Genomic DNA, 26,798 nt, shown 5'->3' with positions numbered 1-26,798 from the left:
AAAAAAAAAAAAAAAAAAAAGAGTTCTTCTGTTGTTCTCTAGGGTCACACTGTCATTTCAATAGGTGGTAAAACTCATGAGAACGGGTTCATAGATTGTGTTTCTTTTGACAAGCATCTTTCTCCTCCTCCAGTGTAAGATAAGTTACTTAACTGGTGCATTCCATTTTACAGTTTACATTGGGCTTTCATTGACAGATTGTCATTTGATCTTCACAACAACTTTGTGAGAAAAATAGAATAAATGTACTATCCTCATTTTACAGTTCCGCAAGCACTGCTTCTGAAGGCTAAATGATGTGTCCAAAGGTTCACAGCAAAGAAGGGGGAGTCCTAGGACCCAAACGCAGGTCTTTGAATCCTAAGTGCCTCTTGTTCCCACATCATCTTCCTTCTTGATAAATGTTGCTGGACTGACAATGCAGATTATCAACGCATCAGTGTCACCGGGCCACATTCAAATAGGGAGTAAGCATTTTGAAGCCATACCCTGAGGGTAAGGTTGGGAAGAAAGACAAAAAAATGAGAATTCACCAGTGTCTTTCACTTCAATTGACTTAAAGTTTGCAGGAGAAGGCACTCGTTAAACCTAAAATTCAAACAAAAATAAAAGCTTTTAAAAGAAACTTGGGTCTCCCCTAGAAGACTAAGAAAAGAGGAAACGCCTAAGAGACTCCCTTGGAAACTTTCCACATGAGTAGAGCTTGGGTCAGAGGTCAGACTGAAGCCTCTAGGTCAGTTTGGAGTTACTGGTTGACATCTCTGCACTGCCCAGGCAGGAATGGCCAGGAGCAGTGGAGGCGGGGAATCCAAAGAACGAGGCTCTAGCTGTTCCGGCCCTCTCTGTGCGACCTTAGGCTAATCCAAGGCTCAAGAGAGCCTTGAGATCTCCATTCCTTTATCTGTCCTGCAGAGGGGTTGAATGAGATGGTCCCTGAGGTCTCCTCCAGCTGTGACATTCTGAGAGACTATGAATAGCAAGGACATGAGACAGGTGATCAGCTCAGCTGAGCCACGTGGGAAGCTCCCACCTGTCTCTCCCCAGCGTTTCCGCCCCTTGCTTCCAGCAGTGCCAAATGCCGGGCCCAGTCAGGGTCCAGTTGGCAATTTTGAAGCTGTTCAAGGACAGTCGTCCTTCTGCATGGGGCTCCTTCCAGCCTGAAGCTGGCCTCCCTTCCTCCCTCTGCAGCTCACTCTCCCATAGGCTCCTGGGATTTGCAGGCCACTAATTCATTTCTGCCTCTTTGCTTTTAGATTAAAATTACTCACAAGAACCAAGCGCCTATGATGATGGGGCCCCCCCAGAAGAGCAGCTTCTTTTCTCTGAGGAGGAAGAGCCGTTCAAAAGACTAGACACTATGCCCAATGCCAGTTCAACCAAGAGAGAAGACAAGAAACTGAAGCACACACATACACGCATACACCACACACACACACACACACACACACACACACACACACACACTCTTCTCCAACCAGGAAGCCAAGCCACCCTTCAGGAAGAAGTGCCCAATGCCAGTTCAACCAAGAGAGAAGACAAGAAACTGAAGCACACACATACACGCATACACCACACACACACACACACACACACACACACACACACACACACACTTCTCCAACCAGTGGAAGCCAAGCCACCCTTCAGGAAGAAGGCTTCACCCTGACATCCATTCTATTTCAACCATGGACACACTCCAACAGAGCCAGTGCCGGCAGGACATTGTGAATGGACTTAGGACCCTCCAGGGTGCAGCTGGCTCATGCAGCAACCTCCACTTTCCCAGAAGACCTTGAGTGGGACTTTCTGAAACTGAAGGAGAAACCCCCTCTTTCTTTCCACCACCCCTGCAAGTTTCCTCACCACTTGCAAGGAGCAGGCTGCAGGTTTCCTGTCTAAGGGGAGATCGGATGTGGCCAAGGGAAAGAGCCTGCGCTCCAGGGGACGCTCACAAAGGTCCCTCTGTGAGGAGACAAAAACACCTCCGACTCTCAGATCGCAGCCCTTGGCGGGACTCAGCATACACGCGCTGGTTTCTCGGTTGTCCTTCGAGTGACAGCTTCTCCCGGAACTTGCTGAGGAGGCAGAAAGGCTGTGGAAAGCTGTGTTTCCCTTCTTGGTTCTGCGCACTCTCAGTGGGCACTGGTGATTTTCCTGAAGCCTTCTGGTGGCTGTGTGTTTGTTTAGAGCCGGCTCCAAGAGCCCCCAAAGCTGCCTACATAGCACACCTTAGATGTGGTATTTATTTTCTTAGTTCTGTGAACACCTGGGAGGGAAAGCAGAGAAACTGAGATTTATTTTTCAAATTGGTGTCATAATATTGTGTAAAAAGGGAAGAAAAAAAAAAAACCACCCCCAGCTTCTTTCTTTTTCAAGCCACAGCGTGTTTCCTGTTTGAGTTCCAAGCCCTGGTGGCAGACTATTCCTGAAGGCAAAGAAGATGGGAGGGAAGGGCCTTTTGCTGAGGAGACCAGGAGACAAGGCGTCAGGCAGTTCCCTCCTGCCTCTGCAACAACCACTCCCCAAGCACGACCTGAAGGCCCTACTGAAGGGCTTAGGTGTGTGTACATATATGTAGCATATATATATTTATATATACAAATATTTATTTACTGGTGGATTTTTCTGGATTGAAAAAAACATGCAGTACAAGAACAGAAAGTGGGAAAGAAAAAGAAGGCTCTGACTCCCCGTTTCTGCCATTTCATTGTCAAGGCACATCGCCCCGTGGTGATCATGAGATTTAAGGGAAATTAAAGTATCTCCTTATCATAAAGAGACTGAGAATTTCTATTCTGGATCCTCAAAACAACATGAAAGCTATGCTGGGCAAGATTTACTCTCCCATTTGTCAGATAAGGAAACTGAGTCTCGGAAAAGTTAAGAGACTTGTCCATGGTATCTTGGCTAATGTGGTTTGGGACTAGGTACCACTAAGAAGATATGTAATAGAGAAAAGAACCTACACATCTTGGAAAAGGGTCATTTCTGGTCACTGAGAAGCGATTCCATTTGGATCCAGGTTACCAGGGAGGAATGAACGTGTGGCACATGTGTGGACGGGACAAGCCCACATGAGAGAATGAGGCCTCCCAATACTTCCCAGAGACTCTCTCTGGCCTGACCTGGTGAGAAGTTGGTCCAGGGCTGAAGGCAGTGGACAGATCTTCAGATTAAACTCTCCACATATCATCTCATCATGGTCATCATAGTCTCTTAATCTAAAAACACCTCTGGCTGCCCGGATGACCTCAGTGGAGAGGCACAAGGAGGACAGAGGCACCTCAGCAGGGAGCTGCCAGCCAGTGCCCAGAGGGGCCTCAGCAGGGAGCTGCCAGCCAGTGCCCAGAGGGGCCTCAGCAGAGTTCAGTGGGCTTCATTCAGCTGGCAAGAGCATCACCGCCTTCCCCGAGGGCAAGTCTGTGGAGAGCTTTGTTGGTAGAAAGAAACATTCACCTCGGCACCTTTGCTCCTTCAGCCTCCATCCCCTCTGAGATTTCTGAAAAGGAAACCTGGACCCACTCGACGTCACTCCACTGAGCTCCCTCTAATCTCCTAACACTGGGTCAGGAACTTTGCGCAAGGAAGGGAAAATTAAGGTTGTGTGTACAAACTGATCCTAACTCTGAAAGAAGCAGTCATCTAGGACCGTCTAAGACAGAGATCTAGAACCATCCTGTTCAACCTAACAGTGCAGAACACTGGGCAAGGGGAAAGCAGCCCACCTGAAGAATGTCCTGAAATGATGGGCTCCTTGGGGATGGGACTAACAAGCTCAGAATGACAACAGGTACTATCTTGGAAGCCACTTAATTCTGAAATGAAGGCAGGTTCAATTTGGGGTCACTGATTCTAAGACATTTGCAGAAATTCTTGCATGTGTTTCAGCCTCAACCCCCCAAGATTGAGGCTGTTGAGAACATGGCACTATCAACAGGTGAAAATGATTCTTAGAGACTCACAAGTCAGAGACTGGCCCCTGCCTGCCCACTGTGGTGCACAGGACTGGCAGTGTTGCTTGAGAGACATGTCCCATGTCCTCCTTAAAGCCACAAAGTATAGCAAACATCGGTGGAATTGTACTTTCAATTTTGTAACCTCAGTAAGTCTGGTGGTGGTGTTTAATCTGACTTTGCAACTCATCCCTTAACTGCTGGGACTGTGGTTTCTCACTGTGGAGCACCTCATCATAGTGCTCCTCACAGCAACCCCTGAGGTTGACAGAGAAGATATTATTAGCCCCATCCAAATAATGAGGAAAGCCAGGCTTACTATAATTTAGTGACTTCTCAAAGTTAGGCAGTCAGGGGAGAATCCTCCCTTATTCCTCATCCCATTCTGATTCTGGCCATGCCCCAGATGTGTTCTCACCTGCCCGCACAGTTCTACCCCTCTAGCAGTAAAAAGAATGAAACAGGAAGTCTTCAATACATTATGTTGCCCCTGGACTAATGGGCTAGGCGTTGCATCTCATTATGACTTGGTCTTTGTAGGTTTCCTCCAGTGAGTTGAGAATGGAGACAGACTTAGTCGAATGATTATATTTCAGGTCAGAGACCAGCTCCTCTCAAGAGAGTTCTTTCCACAGATGGAAAAGATATGTTAAAATTGCCAAATAAATTAGGAAATACTTGGCAGAATCTGGAAGAACCTCCAGACTGGCGTTACATAACATGCATATACATTATACATATGGACATTATATAAGGTGACATAGTACTTAATGTGCTGTATATATTATGTAAATTACATATTTGTGAGTAATCATGATAAATATAGAGACCCACTAATCACTTTTTTACACATACCCAGTGACAGATTAGGAAGTTACTTTGCCAGAGAGTCTTAAAACTTACTCTCTCCTGCTGCTTTGGTTCCAACTCCTGCCAAAAATAATTGCATCAACTTTTCCCATCTCTAGCCCCCTCTCCTCTTAGCCAAAACCCTCAGTCCTGGCTAGGCTGTACCTTCCGTGGAACACTACCATGATTGAGATCCATAAAAATAGATTCTGGGGATGGGAAGGATCTAGACTTCCAGATTCCCTGTGTCACCGACCTACACCCCAAGGCTCCCAGGCAGATGGATGTCTAATGCTGATATTAAAGGGAGAGAGAAGGGGAGAGGAAGAGTCTACAACCCTCCAAGGAAGGAAACTTCAGTGTTCCTTGGCCACCAGTCCCAGGATCTGACCATAATCAATCAGGAAGTTATTTCAAAAGTCTAGTTTAAGTTTCTGCAGCATATCTGACTGAAACCATAATTTCCTAAAATGTGTTTCACACAATACCAGTATCCATAAAATGCTCCATGAACAAAAGAGTTCTGTGGTCAAGTACTTGGATCCCCTTCTAGAAGAAATGGTGGACTTTGTCTGTTGACGTTCATAGATTAGAAACACTGACTTAAGCCCACCATTTCTTCTTTTTGTTTTCCGTGGAGATGGGAACATGGAAGTAACCATCCTCTGCAATAATAGTCCATAAAGTACTTTTCTAGGACAAGGAGCTTCTCTTCTTAAGACACTCTCTCTAGTTTCTTCTGTGATTGTTTAACTACTTTTATTGTTCCCCTCTATGTGTCTTCAAGCAAGAATCAAGGATGTGGCCTCTTTGCTTCCTGAGTGGAGAAGGGATTGGGGAAAAATTAAGGGGAAGACAGGATAGCTGCCAGGGGTCAGATTTCATCTGTGTAGCTCTAGAGGACAGAACCAGGTCTAAAGAACACAGTTGTGGAAAGGATCAATGTTTATTCAATTTAATTACCGCTCTTGGAGCTAGCTGGATGAATATGGAAAGAGCTAACTTGTGAGGGAATGAACAGCCACCTGCTCTTATAGGTAGAGCCTTGACCTAGTTGAGGAGGAACAAGTGGTGATTGATCTACCTTGTTTAAAAGCTGTTGAAACTATTTTTGTAGGCATCAGTGTTAAATCAATAGGTCTAGTACTTCCTTTTGAGTAGCAAACCTCAGTGTCCATTGTTTTCTGAAAGAGTGAAAGATGACTCCCAGAGAGATTTCTGGATCAGAAAATAATATTAATAAAGTACTTTTCTAAAGTACTTTTCTCCTTGTTCTAGAAAAGTACTTTCTGGTCTAACTGGTACTGACCAGTTAGACCGCACTTGTACATGGCGGGATTGACCAGAATCATTGGCGCCCTCAAGGGCATCTAGTGGTGGTGGTGATCTTTCCTTGGCAGCTCTGAAAGTTAAAGGAATGAGTTACAGTGTTAAGCCCAAAAGAGATTTTGCATTTCTGTTGGTGTTCATATTAGCAGTTTGGAACTGTTCTCCTAGTCACAAGTACCAGACCTGCATCAGACTTGCAATAAATAGCAAGGAAAAAGAAACTATCCTATATCTCAAATACCAGTCAAGTTTTGCATAAAACAGGTGAACAGAATTGTGTAGAATTTCACATGGGGCCATCAGTTTTAGCTCACCTTAACATTCTACCATACTCAAGTACATATTTTAAATTTCTACTATAGAAAGAAAACAGGAAAGGGAATTCTCATTTATGGCCTGCTGAGTACAGGGCACTGTGTCAAGGCCTTTTCATGTGCTATCCCATTTAATCCTAATGATCTGGGCATTTTGCGTATTTCACAGAAAAAGGAGTTAGTGCATAGAAAGGTGAAGTACCTTGTCCAAGGTCAAACAGATAGCAAGTAGTAGAGCAAAGACTTGACATGGGTCTGTCTTACATCAACATTTATGCTTTTTCTACTATATTCTAATGCCTTTAACCTTCTGATCTCACTATTTCCAACCCTACCATCATCCTGGGTGAGATTACACAGCAGTGAAAAATTGATGTCCTACCTGGTCAACCTCTGTATGGCCATCTACTCATGTTCCTACTGAAGAACTTCCAGTGCTTGATCATATGGAAACTCAACAGCCTCCATGGGCAGCTAGAACCCAAAACTTCACCCTTGCAATCAGACTGTCAGCCATCCCTTAATCCTCAATGGTTCAAATTCTAGCTGAATGAGAATCGTTTCCCAAGGCCCACCTAATAGATTTTTCTATTCAACTCTGTGAGTGGGAGAGCAGCAAGCAGCCTTCTCAGACCTAAATGCCATGGTCAGCAGTGACTGGCCTGCACGGGGAAGGAGAGCTAGGGTTGTGGAAGGGAGCCTCCAGCAAGAAGGCTCTGCATGTGATCCTCATTAGTGATAGACGTGGGCTGGGCCATCTGTGTTCCACGGGAGAACAGAATGGCAGGCTGCCTTTCAGATGCCAAGAGATGCTATCTAATGGCAAGATCCAGAGAGCTCAAAAAGCAGAGAGGCATCTTTCCTCCTGAGCATCTCTGTGGGAAACCAGGGACACAGAAAACCGTGGGGTTTTGGAAACTAGCTTCTTAACTTGCAGGGCATTTCACCCTTGCTCCCACTTCATTCTTCATGTTCATGGTGGAAGCCAACAAGCAGAGCCTTGCAGCCTTACCTGCTAACTAAACTCCCTGAGATGGATCCCAAGCTGAACCTATGTTATCTTGGAATCTGTAGATGCAATGGCAGGTGCATTATAGCAAGGCACCAGGGTTTGCGATTAAGCCTCCGAGTCTCCCAGGGGTCAGGAAACATTACAGGTAGAAGAGACCATTTAATTGGATGCTCAATGAAGATTCTAGAGGAATAATCAAAAAACTTGGAGTACTCGTCTAAATGGGTCAAATTAAAAAATGCAATTTGGAAGCAAAGACGGTAACATCTAACCCAGTATCAAGCATGTAGCAGGTAATGAGTAAATACTTGTTGAATGAATGAATAGCTAAAATGGGTATCTGTTCTTCTACCCTGGAATGGGTAGGGGAAAGCGGGTAGAAGGGATTAAAGCTTTTTAACTAACAGCTCAGAAACTTGAAACCACAGGATGTAGAGGGAGCTCATGAGGGCCTTTAACTACTCAGACATCTGTTGAGTGCTGGATACAGCTAAATATGGATCATCAAAGGGCTTTCTAGGTCACATGGAGGGCAGCTTCATGATTCAGAAAATATGAAATTCAACTTGGACAAAAAGACAGAAATATTTGCAGTCTACTTCTGAGAGGTCAGGTCAGAACTGACAAAACAAAAAAAGACAGCACAGAAGTGGAATTACAACACAGTAAGAGATCAGCATAATAAGATACAGACTCATGAGATGAAAAGAGATAGAGAACTGGGTTTTCTAGCAGGTTTATTTGGGCAAGGGAGATGAGCCTGAACACTCAGTCCAAAAATGGAAGAAAGGACTGAGAAATCCTTTTTTCTTAAAGACGCTTAACGTTGAGTTCATGGTAAAATGGAAATGTCCAGGCGTTGATGAAATGGTTATTAAATAACAACTATCATTTATTGTCCAGTCCAAAGCCTATTGCTTTTATGACCACTTTTAAACTTCATCAGAACCTTATGAAGTCAGAGCTATACGGTTCCCCATTGGACAAATGAGGAAACGGAGCAAATCTCATGGGGCAGATCTGGGATGCAGATCTGTCAGGATCTGCCTTTCAGAGCCCATGTTCGTGCCGGCAGTGCCCTGGCTGAGGCCGCTGAGCTTCAAGCACGGTGACAGGGATTTACTACACCCAAACCCCCACCCCCACCCCACCCGTGTGCATGATTACTTCCTTCTCAAAACGAAATCCAAGTCCCTCCCCTCCCCCTTCCACAGAGCGAGAGTGGGAAACGGCATTAGCTTGGGTGCAGTGGCACAGTGGCCAGAGCAGGTCTGGGCGGCAGCAAGTCCATATATGCCTTGCCCACCTCCCTTCTTAGGCCCTCTCTCCCAGGCACAGTGGGGCCGCCTCCTAAGACACCGATCAGAGAACAGAGCACCAATGTGAATACCTTGGTGTTCAGCCAGATCAGAGTATTCACAGAATATTAAAGATCGTATTAAAAGACACACAGAGACCACATCAAAGGTCCAGTGAAGTGAGGTCGGGCAGTCAAACATCAGAATTTAGTACCTGATATCTAAAGGTGGGGTGGAGACTTGAAGTGTCCTTTTAAAAATGTGTTGAGTGAATCATAATTTGGAGTAAAAAGACTGCTTCTAGAATAATGCAAAAAAACTTTTTCCCTTCCAAAAAAAAATTATTTTTAAAATGGAATCTTCGCAAGAATTACAAGTGAGGGGCAATAAAAATGGTAATTTCTTTTTCTGTTAGATAATACCAAAAAAAAGAATTTATAAATGTCACAATATAAGTGGCAATCCAGAGAAAGATTCCAGAAAGTCTGCTGTGGAGGGACTAAACAACAGTACTTTCAAAGTAATTAATGAACTTTATTTTTCTTGTCCTTTTCTTTGAAGAAAAAAAAAAACTGGTACCAAGTGGTTATCAGAAAATGGCATGATCTTCAAGAAAAGAAAAATTTTCCTGGTGAATATTTCCTCTCTCCCCAACATCCTTGAGGTGAAAAGATTGAGAACTAGAGCTTTTAACTTAGAGAACCATGCGTGCATGGAAGGTGTTAATGATAGAGGATGTCATTGAATTGCTGTGTGGGGTTTGCTGTCATCACACTGTGCTGCCACCAGGCATTAAGGTAATGATCATAAACTTACGAGGACTAAGCAATTCCCACTCCCATCCACCCCATCAGCCTCCTGGAGCTCCCACTCCCAGTTACATATACTTCCTGGAATTAGACCATCTGGGAATAATTTCTATTATGACGATTTTCAAACGTACAGAAAAGTAGAGCCATAAGTATAATGAGAACCCATAGACCCATCACTTAGATTCAACAGTTGTTATCATTTTGCCATATTTGCTTCATCTTTTTTTCTACTGGGATACTTTAAATTATAGATGTCATGACACCTCACACCAAAATATTACACATACATCATTGCGAGGGATCCCTTCTTAAGTGTTAAACGTTGTGTGTATCATCCATGTTGCTGAAGGAAGATTTCAGGGTGTTGTGCATCCGAGCTCAGTCATTCCTCAACTGACTGAATCCAGTTGTCACAAGTAGCTGTTAACCAGGACATTGCTCTGTCACTGATAGGAGAAAGTTTTGGGTGGAACCCAAGGAAGATCTTAGCTGTATTCAAAACATTCCTGATTGATCTGGAAAGAGGAAGGTAAACAGCACGTTAACTAAATCCTCAAAAGACACTAAATCGGGGAGTGTTACAAGCACTGATGATGCCAGAGAGAAAACGCAAAGCACTTGGAGGAGTTAGAAATGTACCTGAAGGATGCGTGTTCTTATTTTTGAAATAAATATCGTTGAAAACAGTAGGAGTTACAGGAAGACTAGGCACAGTACTAGTTGGGACAAATAAAACAGTAACATCATATCTGCAGGTTCGTTTAAAAACCATATAAAAACCGGTCTGGTTATTGCCCCCACCACCTGAAGACGAGGAAGCTAGACTGGGGGAGGGGACAGCTGCTGAGGTGTACAGACAGGCCCTCCCCCTCCACTGGGGCAACTGAACTGGAGCCGTGTCAAGCCCCGAGAGACCATCTGGGAGGCCCACTTAGCAGGGCAAGCTATCATTTTCAGTGGGCAAAGTGTAAGGGGAGCAGCTAACGTTCCACGTGCTCTGTGCTCGGCTGCTGGGGTCAGGGCAGGCTGACTGCAGACGTTCCAGACAAGACGGTGGGCAAGGTGGTTAGTTGGCTTGCTTTCAAAAGTGACTCTGCCCAACCAAAGGGAGGATGGTAAAATGAATGACAGCAGGTTTCAGAATATTCAGCCCATCTCAGTCAATGAATGAAATGAGTTATTAAGAACAGCCTAGGTGGCAGCAACAACTGGAAAGCAAGGCCTGGTATTCACCCAAGGCCTGATTCCCAGCCTGTGGCCGGTGGACCTAACTGAGCACCCATCCGACTTCCCACACATCAGGAAGAAACGCTCTCTCATCTCTACCCCCAGTGCACTGATGCAGACCTCTGACTCATTAAACACCCCAGCCCACCACGCCATCTCCCAACACCATGGGGGCTCGTAAGACCGAGTACCACCTTCTCCTTTCCTGACACGGCTGCCATGAGGAGTGAGAGTCGGTGTTGACTAAGACGGGAATGAAGATTGTTTTCATCCTCCTGCCAGTGGGAACATGTTTTCTTCCCAGAGCACCCACTCTTTGGAAGAACACAGTCTCTTCTGAGCTCCTTCCTCCAGCCTAACCTCCAGCCTTCTGAAGCCCAGGACCCACTGATGGGCGTGAAAACACATGAGCTCCCTGGGGCTTGGAGAAGAGCTCTTGACAGGCCTTCCCGGAGACGACGGCGGGCCGGGTCTGCACACCCCTGCTGCCTCCTCTGGGCAACATGACTTGCCTTTTCTCTGTCTGCTCGGAACCAGAGGCCTGTCTATACTGCTGTTCGTGAGTCATTTGGTAGCAGGGAAGAGGAAGCACAGGATCTCCTCGGCTCTTTTCCGTGATAAGCCCATCCTGCTTGGGATCTCAACAGAGGAGCAAAGAGAGATAAAACGGGATCGGAGGACAGAAGCTTTTTTTTTTTTTTTTAACATCTTTATTGGAGTATAACTGCTTTATACTGTATAACAGTTTCTGCCGTATAACAAAGTGAATCAGCTATACATATACACATATCCCCATATCCCCTCCCTCTGGCGTCTCCCTGCCTCCCACCCTCCCTATCCCACCCCTCTAGGTGGTCACAAAGCACCGAGCTGATCTCCCTGGACAGAAGCCTTCTTGATGACTCGAAGGACGCCAGCTCAAGTGTTCCTTCTGAGATGTTTGTGAGCAGGGGCTGGAGCAGAGGGAGAGAAAATAGATGGGAATTCCCGTCTTCCCCCAAAGGGATGAAAAGAAGGGGATTTATGGAAATCTGACAGATGTCCCCAGAGGCAGGCCATCTGCAGGAAATTGATCCTGCCTCCACGTGACTTGGGAAGAACTCCCATCCTTGCCCAGCCTCCATTTTCTTGAGGAAGGAGAGAAACTTTTGGGACCTGCACTCAGGAGACTCAAAGAGACGTGAGGAGACAGAGAAAGCAAGGGAAGGCCAGGAGCCCAACCTCCAAATCCAGTGGATGTTTCACATGGCTCCCCAGAGGAGGAGGGAAGATTTTAGGTCAGGGTTTGGTTCTTCTGTGGCCATCAAGGAAGAGAAAGGGACGGGGAGGACCCGTGAGGCCCTCGGCAGTAACACGCTCCACGCTGCTGCCTCAGTTACTCCAGGCCTGGTTAGCCGGAGGCAAAGCCAGAGAAGGCTGGGGCCTCAGCCTGTCTCCTTCAGAGCTTCACAGGCCTCGACCCAAGGGCACCTGGTCCCCACGCAGCCTCAGGCGGGGAAGAGCGCTCTCCTACCTCTGCTCAGCTCTGCACTGTTCCTCTCGGGGGCCGGCTCCACTTCCTCCCCCGAAGCCGGTTAGCAGCAGGGACTTGGGCAAGTCGAATGATATCTCAGGTTTTCCACCTGTAAAGTGGGGCTAGAGAGGATGGTTAATGCATCTATTCATGTATTCATCAATAAGGAGTTTGTGATGAAACAATGTCTATTTGCTAAGCAGGTACCTTAACCTCTTAACATGTTTCAGTGCAGTTCTCTTCTTTTTCTCCACTTTTTCCCATCACATTCTGCTTTTCTCAATCTCCACCCACCCCCAGCATCCGCTGCTTCTACTTTTTCTTCTTCCTTTTATCCTCATGATGTTTCTCTTCATTTTTCCCCCCGTGATTCTATTTTTAGAGTGTTTCTACATAAAATTGGAGGATCAGAGGGATCATAAGAGATATCTACCCACTTTGTTATCTCCAGGCAAGTCTGTGCTTAAAAGATCAGAGGACATAGTCCAGAGCCCAGTCTCAGGATGCATTTCAGCGTCTCACAGCTTCTCTCGTCCTCAGTGTCTCACTTACCCCCTGTTCAATACTCCACTCCTTTTCCTCTTTACCTTTTGAGTCACATCTCAGCGGTAAAGCACCTTTGTGGGGACGTAACTGTTGGGACGTTTAACCCAACATGACATAGTTCAACATCCTAGACCATAAGTATATTAGTTTCAGTGTAAAAACAGAATCAGGAACAAGAAAGGACAAGAGGCCATGGCAGTTAAGAGGGTTTGAATTCTATAAAAATCAACAAAAAGAGAACAAATAAGCAAAATCCCACAAGCATAACCCTTCCGGAGTCACAATTTGATAGACTATCTCAATTGATCTGAAAAGTCCATTGAACAGGGAGTTGCGGAATCATAGGCCCCTCTTGCTGGAAAAGCCCTTCCTTAGATGTCATTGAGTCCAACCTTTCACACCAAGTTGGTAGCCCGCGTGGCATAATGTCTGTGCTCTGCTGATGGTCGTTGAATAATATAGGTGGTGGTCATTCAGCCTTGGTTCCTATGTCACCATATACAGAATTCCTCTCCAAAGCCATTTCCCCAGGCCCTTAGGTAGGGAGCAGGCCAGGTCAATGCTTGGACAGGGCCTGGTGCCCCAGAATGTGCCCCTTTTGATCTATTCGAACCTGCCAAGGTAGCTCATGGTCTTGATAGAGGCCGTGTGCTCTAATGGGCAGGTCACCTGACAAGGAAGCAGATTTCAAAACCTGCAGCATCTTTTTTTTTCCTTCTCCAGATGGCAAGAGGCAGGAGATCCAACTAAAGAGAAGAGGATCCGACAGCAAGTTGCTGACCAGCGTACAGCACATCTGCCCTCTCCTGTGGAATGGGAAGAAGTCACCTTGTGTGCCTCTCTGTACCGTCATCCTCAATGCTCGGTAGAGACCTCAGAGAAAGGATTATTGTTAGCAAGTAACCATAATTCCAAGAAGCCACCACCTGTTAAGGAGGTTCTGATGGATGCTTTTCTCTCTCTGCAGAAAACAAGACCCTTCTATCTTGGAAAAATCTGGCAAATGTTCCATTGAGGCTGCTGAGGAAGGAAGCTATGGTGGTTTGAAGGAAGAAACCCTGCCTGGGAAACAAGAGCAACAAGGGGAGAGGGCTACAGTCCTGTCTCAGCCGTGTGGCCTTGGACATGTCCTGTAGCCTTCTGGGACCTCTCTTTCTCCATCTATCACACAAGGGGGGCTCTGAAGACCTTCCCACTTCACCAATCTTGCCTTCACCTGGAGTAAACGCTGCCATCCTTGTTCTCGTGAGTCTCCCACCAGCCCCAAGCCTCCCCCCAGCCCTGCTGACCCCAGAGGGCTACTCCTAGCCCCTGAGCCGAGAATCTACCTTCCTTCCCTTTTGAGGATTCGTAGTGCTCAGAAATCAGCTGATTTGGGGGGCCAACATGGAAAAAGAACACTACAAGGAAACTCTTTGATAAGCCCTCCACCTATACACACATTTACACACAAACACACACACACACACATACAGACACACATACCCAATCGCTGAAGTGTAAACATTTTCCCTTCTGTGTATCAGACCTCTTTTACCCTTTCTAATTGCCAGTGTATTCGGAGAAAATTCAGTCCCACCAACAGAAAAGCACTGCTTCCTCTTAGGGAACTTAGCCAAACCTCCGTGTTTGGGGGTGACTCTGGGCTCAGGTTGAATGATGCTAAAGGTTCTAACACCCCTCAACTGCAGCCCCTAAATGCAGACTCTACCAGCTGAGATTGAGGCAGCAACTAGCTAGACAGTGCCAGGGCCCAGATCCCTCCCTCCTGGCGCGTCCACCTCCACTGCCCACACGCCCACCCATAGATATGTTGTTCTGTAATGGTGGGTGCCTGCTCCAGCCTGCCCGTCTGCCTGCCTAGAGTGCCGTGGACTTGTTCTGTAACGTACGGTGTGTGTGTATGTCTGACTCTGTGGTTTACTGCAAATAAAAATGGTAGCAGATGGCTAGCCTCTGACCTCCTGGTGGGTTTTTTTTCATGCCATGGCTTGAGAAATCAGGATTGTCTGGTCAGCCAAGAGCACTGGAGCTGTGCATGTTTCTCTAGACTATTCTGTAGCCTCTCCACAGTTGCCCACTGCTGGGGGAGCCGGGTACCACTGATATGCCAAGACAGGGAAGAAGGGAAACTCTATTGCCACTTTCCTGAGATTGAAGGAGGGGGAGAGGAAGCCAAAAATTCTATTAAAGGAGCACCTGCTAAGCATTTTATGTACACAATGTCACTGACATCTGAAGAGTTCCTTACGAAGTGGTTAGCATTTTATAGATTAGGAAACGACGCAGAAAAAGTGATGAGCTTGCTCAACAAGTAACACAATAAGTATCCTAGTTCTGTCTCTCTCATACCCCCAGATTCAGGTTCTTGCCTCTAAACTAGTGTTTCTCCAAGTGTGGCCCATGGACTGCTTACCATCAGAAACATTTGGGAGTCCAGATTCCTGCACCCCACTCAGATCTCCTGAATCATGATCTCTGAGAGTAGGACCCTGAGACCTGACATTTATAACCTGGGACTGTTGATAGATCCTTGTGCCTCTGAAAGCTTGAGAGCCATTGTACCACACCTGCTAGAGGGCAGGACCACTCTGGGAGGAGCCTGCAGAAGAGCACACTTAGACAGAAGAGACCGGGAGAGGAAGCTGGTCTGCAATGAAAGGGTGAAGGGGAAGCGAGGCCGTGGACTCCACATCAGAGTTGGCTGCCCCTCGCCCCAGAACTCAGACCCCAAGAACAAATCCCTCAGCTGGTCTCCAGGTGGAGGCTGTCCTGAGCCACGGGTCCAAGATCACACCTGGATGTGGCTGGGCAAGGAGGTGTGGGCCCAACACAGCAGCCTCGGGGACTGGGCGCTGCCGTGGGGCAGCAGCCCCGGAGGATGGAGCCGAGGATGCTTGGCAGCTGCTCGCCGCAGGCTCCTGCTGCCTTCTCAGCCCCCATCTCCCTGCCCAGCCTGGCCTGACTGGCCACTCCCCAGGGTTTGAAGAGCCATTGCTGTCTGCTCTCCAGGCTCTTCCTGCCACAAAAGCCCTGGAACTCACGCCTGGAACCCTCAGTCTTCTCCATGTCCCTGCTGTCATCCTCGGGGCTGGGCACGGACTCCAACCTCAGGGAACCTACGCAAAATGTTACTCACTCCTACCCATTCCCTCCCCCTTCCACCTGGATCTACCGAGTTCTATTTTGTGCCTCTGAGTCTAGATGGAGGTTTCTGAAATGTTGGTTAGGATGTTTGAGGCAGGGCCACTGTGAGACAGATGCATAATTGCTACTTGGGGGCAGAAGAAAATGCTGGAAATAGCTTAGCTGCCCACTCAGCTGGGGAGATTCAGCTATCACCCTCCCAGCTGAAACACTAACTATGCATGAAAAATATTTTCCTCAAGAAAATGGCTTTTCTAGAGGCAAGAATTCAAGAAAACCCCTCTTGTACAGAATTTCATGTTACCAAATCAGCAAAACACTGAAATTATGAATCTGGAAAGTTGTTTATGAAACTGAATTCTTATAGTGAGAGTTTTCTTGAATCTCTGTAGCTAACAAAAGAATTGAGTAAACAAGGAAAATGCTGGTGCATTCAAGAACAAAGGCCTTAAGCAGTTGTGTTTGTGTTTTAAACACTAGTGAATGAAGAATGAGCCATTTGCTGTTAACATTTACAAGATTTTCTAACACAGGGGACCATGTTCCTGCTCCTTCCCCCATGTAACAGGTTACTGTGTGCCCTTAAAAGTAACAAAACTGACTTTGTATTTAGATGTTCTTCCCTCCTACTTTCCATTAAACCAGACTATCACATATTATTCAGAAATATTTCTGAATCTAAAGCCATTCACAGGGGGGACAAAAAGTCAAAAGGCAGCAAAAAGTGGTGATAGAAGCAGCAAAGAAAGATCAGCAAGATCAGAAGGACATGGTCATGGTCTCAGAATGGGAGGGCTCCCAGAGAGCACTTAGCCCTTCTTCCAGCCAGAGCCAGATTCCCCAGCACCGCATCTGTCTGTGCACACCCACATCTGCTTGAAGATTTCCGCTGATGGACAGCCCACCACCTTCCCAGGAAGCCCATTTGGGAGTGGTTTTCTGAGCCTTAGATAGGCTCCTCTTGCACCCAAATCTGCTGCCCATTCACTCCCATCGTTGGGCCCTGACTTGGCCACTAGCAACACAAAACTAATCTCTCCTCTCTTCTCCAGGTCAGCTTTCAGATATTTGGAAACAGCTCCCTTGTCCTAACTTTATTTTTTTCCCCTCCAGACTAAACATCCTCTAAATCCTTGAATCATCCCTTATATGTCATGACTCCCAGACCCTAAGCTATTCTTGCAACTTTCTGTGGAGCGACTGACAACAGTTTGCCAAGGTCCCTCTTAAACTGCGATTCCCAGAACTGAACACAGCACAGAAACGGTGGACAAGCGCAGAGCTGCATCCTCGCTCTGGATGCCACGTTAGCTTCCTTTGGCACCTGTATCACCCTGCTAATTCATCCTGCTCTCGCAGCCGACATCTCCTATCCTCTAATGAGTGCTAATAATGACCATGGGTGTGGTGCTTCACAGATCACAAAGTCCTTTCAGAAACATGGTCTCTTTTACTCCTCACTACAGCCCAGTGAAGTTGATTAAAGATGAGGAAACTAAGGTTTTTCCAAAGCCATGTGGCCAGGCTCAAGCCAAATCCATGCTCCTCTAAACACACCCATGTTGTCTTCTCACTTGAACCTCTGTTAAGGCCAAGAAATTCTCCCTGGCTTCATTTGTTAATGTCTATTCAAAATCTCTTTTTTTTTTTTTTCTGTTCCACTTTGTCTTGTTAATTTCTTCCCATCCTTTCTCCTATCTCCATCTTTTGACTCCCATTTCTGCCACCCCTGACAGTAAAGGGAAGACACCAAGTCAGAGAGAGAAGGCAGCAGAAGAGGACAAAGTGCCAAACAGGGAGAGCCTTTGGGAGGGAGGAGCTGGAAGGGAGCATCTCAGAGAAGAATGGGTAATGTGGGGTGGCAGATGCATGTTGAACAGGGGGATTGGGAGAGTGGGTTCCCAGTCCCATCCAGCTTGGCTGGCTCTGTTACCCAAGGCCAGCCACCTAGCCTCTCAGAGCCTCACTTTCTGAGAAGCAAGCATCTCCGTGAGACTAGTCAATTCCCAAGACCTTTCCCAGTTTCATGAATCTAATAGGTAAAAAAGACCTTATCATTAATCCAACAGTTCCTCTTTTCTTTCAACTCAATGAAGATATTGAACATCAGACTCAAAATATTGCACATGACTTTCCTCTGCTAAAATAAAGAAAAGCAAAGGTGGCTTGGGGTCATGGCAATAAGCAACATTTATTTCATCTGATTGCCAGCCCTGGTTTTTATTGGGGGGAGGGTAGGGAAGGATTACAACAGCTACCTCTCAAGAAGTAGGACCCAAAGACTAAGGAATCCTCAGGGGGGCTGAACTAGAGGCTCTGGAGCTGTCACCTGACACCCTCTTCACATCAGAGGACTGAGGGTCCCACAAAGAACAACCCTTTCCACAGTGGCCACTTAGATGATGTGGAAAAGGAAAGAAACTCCTACGTGTTAAGCAACTCTTGTGTGCCTTCCTGGGGCAGTCACGTGGTAAGTGTTCTTAGATCGTTGCACTAAGGAAATATCATCCCATGTCTTTATTCTTCCAGAGTGGAGCTGTTCAATCGAAATATAATGTGAGCCACATATGTAAGTTTAAATTTCCTAGTAGGCACATAAAAGGAGTAAAGAGGAACAGGTGAAATTAACTTTAATCAAATATTTTATTTAACTCAGCATATCCCAAATATTGGGTTGGCCAAAAAGTTTGTTCAGGTTTTTCACGTTACAGAAAAACCCGAACGGACTTTTTGGCCAACCCAATATTATCATTTCAACCTGTATTCAATATAAAAATTATTCATGAGTTACTTAACATTATTTTTTTCATACTAAGTCTTCAAAATCCAGTATTTATTTTACATTGGCAGCATTAGCCTGTGGTCAGTGGCTACCATGTTGGACAGAGAAGCTCCCATAGCATCTGGTGCCTCCCCATCACAGCACTTCTCAAACTACATTGCAATTGCCTGTTTCATGGTCTGCACTATCCATCAGACTGGAGCTCTGAGAGGCCACGGATTGTGAAGTTAACTGATATGTTCCCAACTCAGTGCTTAACATGAATATAACAGGCCCTTGAATATTTGCCAAGGAAGGAAGGAATACAAGCTCACATACCCAATCAGTACAGGGAAGAGCTTGGGTTTGAAACCATGTCCATCTGATGATAAAATGCACCATCACCTCACTATATCATTCTGCCACCTAAACTTCAGGAAGCGTTATAAAAAGAGTGTGGTCTTTTATGCCAAACACACAGGTTCAAGCTTCAGCTAGGAGACCAGTGATGGGGAACTCACTACAGAAGTTATCAGAGTGATTTTGTGCCAGTTACCTTAATTCTCTTAGCCCTAATTTTCTCATCTCTAAAATGAGGATGATGATATTTACCTCTCAGAGAACTATGAAGAGGACATGTATCTTGCAAATATTAGACTTTCTATAAATGTTTCTTTTCCTTGTCTAATTAAATGGAAATAAAACATTCTTATCTGGCCAAGGTTTAATCATGCAGCAGCTTTGACCCTATCTAGAAAGGGGAAAGTAATGAAAAGCAAACCAAAATTTGAGAAAGGGAGCCAGCTCCTACCATCTGCCTCCTTGTTTGTTCTTTAAAAAGCTCCACAAAATGCAGATCCTAGCCCAGGCAGCCCGTGAATTGTGAGGGTGCTAGAGATCCCCTTGCTCTGCTGGCAGGTAGCTACACACTGCCTGGTTTCTAACCTTTGCCTCAGGGATCCTAGCATTTAACCCTCCTCTGCCCCGAGCCCAGTAGAATTCACCTTCGCTATCCTGAGGTCTCGGGAGGCTGGAAACCGTAAGAAGCACCCCTGGTGCGGCAGTGCAGGTTGAGAAGGCCCGGTGAACGCTCGGAGATTCAATCAGGAGGCCTGACTTCTAGCTGGGGTCTGACCTTCAGGGAAGGAAAAGATTCCTTTAACCCAAGATCCTAGCAGGAGCTTAGGACGAGGGACAGTTGGTGTGTGCCAACTGGTCTTTGTCTTGATCAGAAAGCATTTATCAAAACTAAACCCTCCCTCCTAGCGTAGTTCCTACCACCCACCCTCCCCCTGCACATGCCCCCCAGAGCTGTCCCATCTCCGTGGCTTTGCTGGCACAACTCCTCTGCCTGCTGGGCCCTCCTACTCCTCCCCGTCTGCACCTGCCAGTAGACCTTCCCTCTCTCAGCCCTACCACGACCGAGGACAACGCACATGCGTGCACACACACACACACCTCACCATACACATATACCCCACCCATCTTTTTTCTACCCACCCCCGTTTGCCTAAAAGTCTTTCCTACCTCATTTCTACCACCAGCATGATCAACACACACACACACACACACACACCCATATGCACATGCACACACGCATACATAGCACCTCCACTACCACACACTCACACCCACATTCACTACCACCACTTACTACGGACACATAGGCTTACTCCCATTAACATGCACACACACACACCCCCACACACAGAGGCACATACACATCACAACCTTCCCCTTGTCCTCCCACCCTTACACACATACACACAGAATAATCACCCACCTCAGAGCATTTGATCTCCTGAGTTCTGAAGACTTTTATCTTTCTCACCTAGATTAGAGTCATTCATATACAAACACCTCTTATCTCCTCTACTTGACTATGAGCCCTTGAGGACAGAATCTGTTTCTCTTTTTATTTCTGTAACCTGCACAGTGCTTGGTTCATGGGTGGGACTCACTGATTATTTCTGAATGAATCAAAGAATCAATATGGGTCTCTATGGCCTAAGTGAGCCAATAGGGGAGAACCAACAGTGTAGGCCCTGGGGCCAACAGTGTAGGCCCTGGGGGCTGGGGGGGCTGTCTTTGGTGGCAGGTCCTGCCTGATCCTGTTCCGCTGCTTCGGTTTCATTCCAAGGGAAATATTTGCTCTGGGAACAAATAAAATGTGAATATGTTCTAATCTGTTGCAAAGATACACAGTCCCTTCAGCCTGACGCTTAGCTCTCTGAGGGCACTTCAGAGAACTGTGAAAATAAAACGTCCAGGGTGGGAGCAGGAAAAGCGTAAGTCTTTCCTCCTGAGAGAGAAGAGCAGATGAAGCCAGGATGGTAAATTCCCCCTGGAATATCTCTAAATAAAACCTCCTGGGGCCTGTCAGCATCCCATACATGACAGGTGATCAAGATTTTCTTTCCTATCATTCTACAGATTCAGAAGTGCCTGGGATCTGAAAACACACCAACACACTCCCATCAGAAATCTTTACTTGATGTCCATGGTGAGCTAATGGAGAAATCTACCTCCCAGGAATGCGTGGGAGTTGAACCAAACTTTCTCCAGCTCCCTGGCCCACTGAAGCTAGTCTTCTGCCCACCCAAGTATCACATGCCCTGTATCTGTGTGCCTACGTTTTAGCAAACATGCAGCACGGTTGGAGAAGTCAGAAAGATAAAAATTCCTAGTGGAAGAAAATTCGGAAGAGATCTTTGTATTTTGTTTGTTTCCTACTAAGGAATTCTTAGAAGTTCAGAACCTTCCATAATAAGCTGTCATCGGATACAGTTGTTTCCGAATAAGGCCTCAGCTTTGATTGCAGGGTTTTAAAGTGTCTGAGGGAGGAATGCGATGTTTCAGCATTCTCTTAGCCCAGCCCTGTCCCCCACCAGGCTGAGGGGGGTGGGGTGCGGGTGTGGGAAGCACAGCGTTGAACTATCAGTTATGGAAACCCAGTGTGTGCAAATTAAACCATTTATTAAACTCCTGAAGAGAGATCGCTTAAGATCCCTGCAGTGGATTCTGAAAATATAACCCAGTACTCCCGCTTCATTTCCATGTCCTGTTAAGCGTGAGTCTTCTGGGTTGGGCTGTCCTGAGGACAGGCACATCTATTTAGAATTCTGGGTCAAGAACATGCCTTAGCAACTCCTCAGCCACCACTTCCTCCCCCTTACTTGGTGTTCAGTTCCTCTCAACAAACTGCAGGTGAGCCATGACGGTGTCCTCATCCACCTCAGTTTGTAAGTGAGGAATCTGAGGCTCAGAGAGGCCAAGCAACTTGCCCTGAGATAGCTCAGCTCGAGTCAGAATTCCGATTTGCTGACCCCAAAGCTCCTTCCCGGGGGACCGCTTCACCAAGGGAGCTGGCCTGCACAGAAGACAATGTCTGCCTATTCCTACCAGTTTTTATTCAAAGCAACTGCTACTCTCTACTCATTAGATCCTCTATCTTTTAACACATGTAATTTAAAAGCCAAACAATACTAACCCAATCAATTCAAATGACTTTTTGAAAACCTCTATGTTTCCTTGGAAAACTGTCTTTTAGATTCCACCATTACCAAGTGGAACTGCAAGACCTCCCTGATGTTGATAACACCTCTGTGCTCTGAGTTTTACTGCCTCTCCCAGGAGCCAGATGGATGCCTCTGGCCCAGCCCTCCCTTTGCCTGACAGCTGTCATTCACAATGGGAGGGAGCCTTTGACCCTCAGCTGAGACAGGCAACAAAGTATGGCCAGATTTCCAACAGTCACACCTATACTACACACACACACACACACACACACACACACACACACACACACATGCACAGAAGACAATGTCTGCCTATTCCTACCAGTTTTTATTCAAAGCAACTGCTACTCTCTACTCATTAGATCCTCTATCTTTTAACACATGTAATTTAAAAGCCAAACAATACTAACCCAATCAATTCAAATGACTTTTTGAAAACCTCTATGTTTCCTTGGAAAACTGTCTTTTAGATTCCACCATTACCAAGTGGAACTGCAAGACCTCCCTGATGTTGATAACACCTCTGTGCTCTGAGTTTTACTGCCTCTCCCAGGAGCCAGATGGATGCCTCTGGCCCAGCCCTCCCTTTGCCTGACAGCTGTCATTCACAATGGGAGGGAGCCTTTGACCCTCAGCTGAGACAGGCAACAAAGTATGGCCAGATTTCCAGCAGTCACACCTATACTACACACACACACACACACACACACACACACACACACACACACACACAATGTTCATGGTAGTGTTGTTTCTAACCTCAAAAAATTGGAAACAGCCTAATATCCAACAGCAGGGAAACGAGTAAATGATGTTATAGCCATAAGAAGGTACATTAGGCAAAACTTAAAAATGGAATTTATGAAGAATGTTTAATGCCCTGGGGGACATGTCTATGATATCATGCTAGGTAAAATGCAAAGTTGTGTTAAAAAAAAAATCTCCATTATGAAAAACAGTGACCCCCCCCCACAAAAAAAAAGACAGGGAAAAAATATGTTTAAATGTCAACAGTGTTCATTTCTAGAATTATGGGTACCTGTTCGTTTATTTTTTAATTGTTTTTTGTATTTTCCTAATTGTACTCAATGGGTATATAATGATTTTATAATCTGTAATTTTTTAAAAACTTTTCAAAGATGAAATTCCCAGTTTGGGTGAATTAAGAAGACTCATTTAAAAAATTAAACACAATTTGAGGGAAACTACTAAAAAAGCGAGTATTAAATATCCAAAATTTCTCTGATTGGAATTAGGCCATAAATTTAAAAAAATTTTAAGTATCCTGATAGATATGCATGACTGCCTGTTGAAAAGAACAAAGTCTACTTCTGATCCCCACTCCCTTAACAAGTAATAATGTACCGAGTCTTTAAAAATAACAGATGTAACAGTGTGCAGGATTCTGTTACTTGTCAGCGGTGGACTTGGGTGGAAAACAGCTTGAATTGACCTCTACCATTCATGGTCAGGCTTGATGAAGGGCCCCTGGAAGAAATCCCTGGTGTGTGGGGGGCAGGGAGGCAGGGGGAGGAGCAAACACGAGCCTCCTCCCCAGCCTGGCGTGTGCTTAGTCACTTACTCACTGAAGGAATTTAGACCTCCTTTCTCCCAACCAGCAGAGGCAGAAAGCAGCAGCAGAAGGGTGTGCTGGGTAGATGCCAGTCATTCTGAGGCACTCAGAGCACCAGCAGCCCATAGACAGCCTTCCCCATCCTTCCTGTGGACTCCGTCCTGTTTATTTGCACTTTGGAGTGATCTGGCCCTGGACAAGAAGGCACCTAACAGATGCTTTTCCGATCCCCCTATCTCTTCATCTGAAAGCTGCATGATTTTCCTCTCACCTCTCTGCTCTGATGCGCTTCAAGCCACCCGTCACCCCTTTGATTTGTCTTCTGCAGATTTCCCCTCTCCACTTGTCCCTCCCCTACTCCAGAACTACTTACCTTGGCTCCCTCTTGCTCAAGGAATCAGATCCAGATTCCTCAGATCACCAACACACAGTCCCTACCCAACTCCCTCCAAACTCACCTTCCTCTGCCCTCCACCTCCCCCACCCTCCCTACCACCCACCCCTGCATCCAGCCCAGCCCTCCCTGTCTGGCAGGCTGCATTTCAGTGGCCCTCAGAAGTCCCATCCAATGGAAAGAAATGTTCCTTTACTAAAATGGAATAATGGAGTCTTGTCCAAATTGTGCTCAAAGATACAATTTTCCCCGACGTTAAGTTTTCTCCCATCAACTTTTGTTAAACCTTTGGCACCAGCAGCTCTGCCTAGCGCTAGTGAGAGCCTACAGATGGCAAAGCAAAAAAACAAGTCCCTGGTGAAAATTCATGGAAAAGCCTCAGGAAGAGCCCATCACGTGTCTTCAACAGCTTGTTTATTTCACAGACATGTGCTCATGCTTGTGGTTTTATATGTACATGTAAAATAAATTCCCATTTTCTACTAATAAAATTGTTATTGGTTCATGTGATAGAATTATATACCACATGCTTTTGTGGTAGTCTTTTTAATGATTTTTTTTTGAATTTTATTTTATTTATTTTTTTATACAGCAGGTTCTTATTAGTTATCCAATTTATTTTGAATTTTATTTTATTTATTTTTTTATACAGCAGGTTCTTATTAGTTATCCATTTTATACACATCAGTGTATACATGTCAATCCCAATCGCCCAATTCATCACACCACCACCACCCCTGCCCCCGCCGCTTTCCCCCCTTGGTGTCCATACGTTTGTTCTCTACATCTGTGTCTCAATTTCTGCCCTGCAAACCAGTTCATCTGTACCATTTTTCTAGGTGTGGTAGTCTTTAAAAAAAAAAAAAAATCTTCGTGGTCTGCTAAGAAAATTATGATTGCTATGAGCCAGGACACCTGGGTGACTTTACAAACCATTGCTTCAGACACATGACACCGCTTTTCCGCCAACATATCACACACTCAGGCACGTTTGTGCCGTTATCATGCTGTTCCGCCTATGATCTCTAAACCCCTCTACATTCCGCAAGGTCCCATGCAAACAGCACAGCCTTCATGAAGGCTTTCTGCCCTCTGTCCCGGGATACAACCCAACTCCTGTAGTTCCTCCAGAAATCAATGAAGAAGAAACACTAGACATCAGAGAAAAGTAGTTAAGAAGAAAACACTAAGTGAAATATACAAGGGAGGAAATAATACATTGAGAAGTAAAATGTTGGGAACTCTTTAATTTACCAGGGTTGGTGGGGGCGGATACTGAAAGAGTCAGTAGCGGTCGTGAAAGGTTAGCACCTAGTGGCTGCAGTCATACAGAGAAGAGGGGAGGGAGAAGATGTTTTATGTTTTTACTCTATGCCAGACATTGCGTTATGTGCTTTTTGAATATTGTATTTATTCCTCCTCGGAAATCTTAACGTTTGCATTATCATCTCTATTCTACAAATGATAAGACTGAGTCTCAGAGAGATTGAATTTGCCCAAATTCACCCACTGAGCAAGTGGCAGAGCCATGAGGGAAATCCAGGTTTACTGCCCACACCTACTAGGCACTGGATATCGTCACTCAGGCTGTCACTGAACAATCCAACAGCTCTGTGAGGCAGGAGTTGTGATTCCCGTTTTTCGAGTAGGAGACTGATGTGCAGAGAAGTGAAATGGCCTGCCAACAGTTACGTAGTTATGATACCAGCCAGGGTGCTTGGCCTTCCGCAATCAAGAGAAATTGACTAGAGGCTGGACAAGAAATTCCAGCAAGGCTCTATTGGGGTCCCTGCTGCAGCAGAGGGGGAGCAAAAACAAGTAACAGGTTCTCTTGCTCACTCCCTGAGGGGGGCAGCGAGCTGGTCCCTTATATGGGGCGAGGGTAGGGGTGGGCCCAGGGGTCAGGCCAGATGGGGGGCTTAGGTGATCTGCCCACCCCTTTGGTGGTGTTGCGTGCCGGCGGCATGAGCAGTGCCCTGCTTTTGCTCCTGACACCCTGTTTTTGCTTCCAGATCTACAGAACCGGCAGTTGGGGTTTTTTTGGTCTTTTTGTATCTTGTGTCAAGAATTTGCCGCAACTGCGCATGCACGCTGTTATCTTTAGTCCCTTATGGTTTCTTTGTATTTTGTTGCTCGAGGAGACATTTGTCCAGGTGCAAGCACTGCAGCAGAGGGTCCCAGATCCCAGCCTGTGTCAGTTAGTAGTGATGGAGGTGAGCTAAGAAGTGGGGGTTTGGCTTCATGTCCACCCTCGATTCACCACACAAGGAGTGCAGATGTAACTTAGTAACTGCAAGAGAAGGCTGTGAATCTGGGAAGCAGGGGGAGGTAGTTTAACCCACTGAAGATCTTTGAATAAATCAAGAACTGGTTCCAGAAGGGAGTCTATAGAGCTATTACCATATTACCATATGGATTACCTCGTTACCATTTACATTTGCAAGGTGTACACATAGTTGTAAATGAATGCTGCCTGCATTCCAGTCAGGATGCGTGGGTTGGAAAGGATAAAACATGGATCCCGCAATGAGAAAGTACATCTTGTCATTGAA

At 45.9% G+C, this 26,798-nt stretch overlaps 2 protein-coding genes across 21 annotated transcripts in view; both read left to right on the top strand.

Annotated features, from left to right (window-relative positions):
• DGKG (diacylglycerol kinase gamma) overlaps nucleotides 1-1,499 on the top strand; it is a 201,980-nt gene extending 200,481 nt beyond the window's left edge. For all 8 annotated transcript variants that reach the window (XM_028491932.2, XM_028491924.2, XM_024124289.3 and 5 more), the window contains one exon: nucleotides 1,254-1,499. In XM_028491932.2, the coding sequence (XP_028347733.1) occupies nucleotides 1,254-1,287 (34 nt within the window). In that variant the 3' untranslated portion in view covers nucleotides 1,288-1,499. The remainder of the gene's footprint in view (nucleotides 1-1,253) is intronic.
• Nucleotides 1,500-1,511: 12 nt separating this feature from the next.
• On the top strand, nucleotides 1,512-24,721 carry LOC114486582 (uncharacterized). Of its 13 annotated transcripts, none has more exons than XR_008617130.1 (6): nucleotides 1,512-4,102; nucleotides 9,317-9,386; nucleotides 12,690-12,758; nucleotides 13,577-13,718; nucleotides 13,821-14,098; nucleotides 23,902-24,721. XR_008617130.1 is itself a non-coding variant. In XM_028491972.2 (5 exons), exons 1-5 carry the CDS (start codon nucleotides 3,878-3,880, stop codon nucleotides 13,987-13,989), a joined length of 675 nt encoding a protein of 224 aa, XP_028347773.1. In that variant the 5' UTR covers nucleotides 1,512-3,877; the 3' UTR covers nucleotides 13,990-14,264. The 13 variants fall into 13 exon arrangements, 6 of the variants coding, with proteins under 6 accessions (XP_028347773.1, XP_028347778.1, XP_028347784.1 ...); XR_008617129.1 differs by having other exon boundaries at nucleotides 23,879-24,721; XR_008617128.1 differs by lacking the exon at nucleotides 23,902-24,721 and adding an exon at nucleotides 21,195-22,566.
• Nucleotides 24,722-26,798: the final 2,077 nt, after the last annotated feature.

The sequence above is a fragment of the Physeter macrocephalus genome, chromosome 1 (assembly GCF_002837175.3).
Source record: "Physeter macrocephalus isolate SW-GA chromosome 1, ASM283717v5, whole genome shotgun sequence".
In the NCBI taxonomy this organism is placed as follows: domain Eukaryota; kingdom Metazoa; phylum Chordata; class Mammalia; order Artiodactyla; family Physeteridae; genus Physeter; species Physeter macrocephalus.
The sequence above is the reverse complement of the archived record's forward strand: the minus strand, read 5'-3'. Positions and strand labels throughout refer to the sequence as shown.

Bases quoted from the DNA above. Each gene is read 5' to 3' on its own strand.
- LOC114486582 (XM_028491972.2), top strand. From the start codon at position 3,878: ATGTGTTTCAGCCTCAACCCCCCAAGATTGAGGCTGTTGAGAACATGG. The intron at 4,103-9,316 runs GTAAGTCTGGTG...TTTTCTTTGAAG, and splicing joins CTTTCAATTTTGTAACCTCA to AAAAAAAAAAACTGGTACCA. The intron at 12,759-13,576 runs GCAAGTCTGTGC...TTCCTTCTCCAG, and splicing joins ACCCACTTTGTTATCTCCAG to ATGGCAAGAGGCAGGAGATC.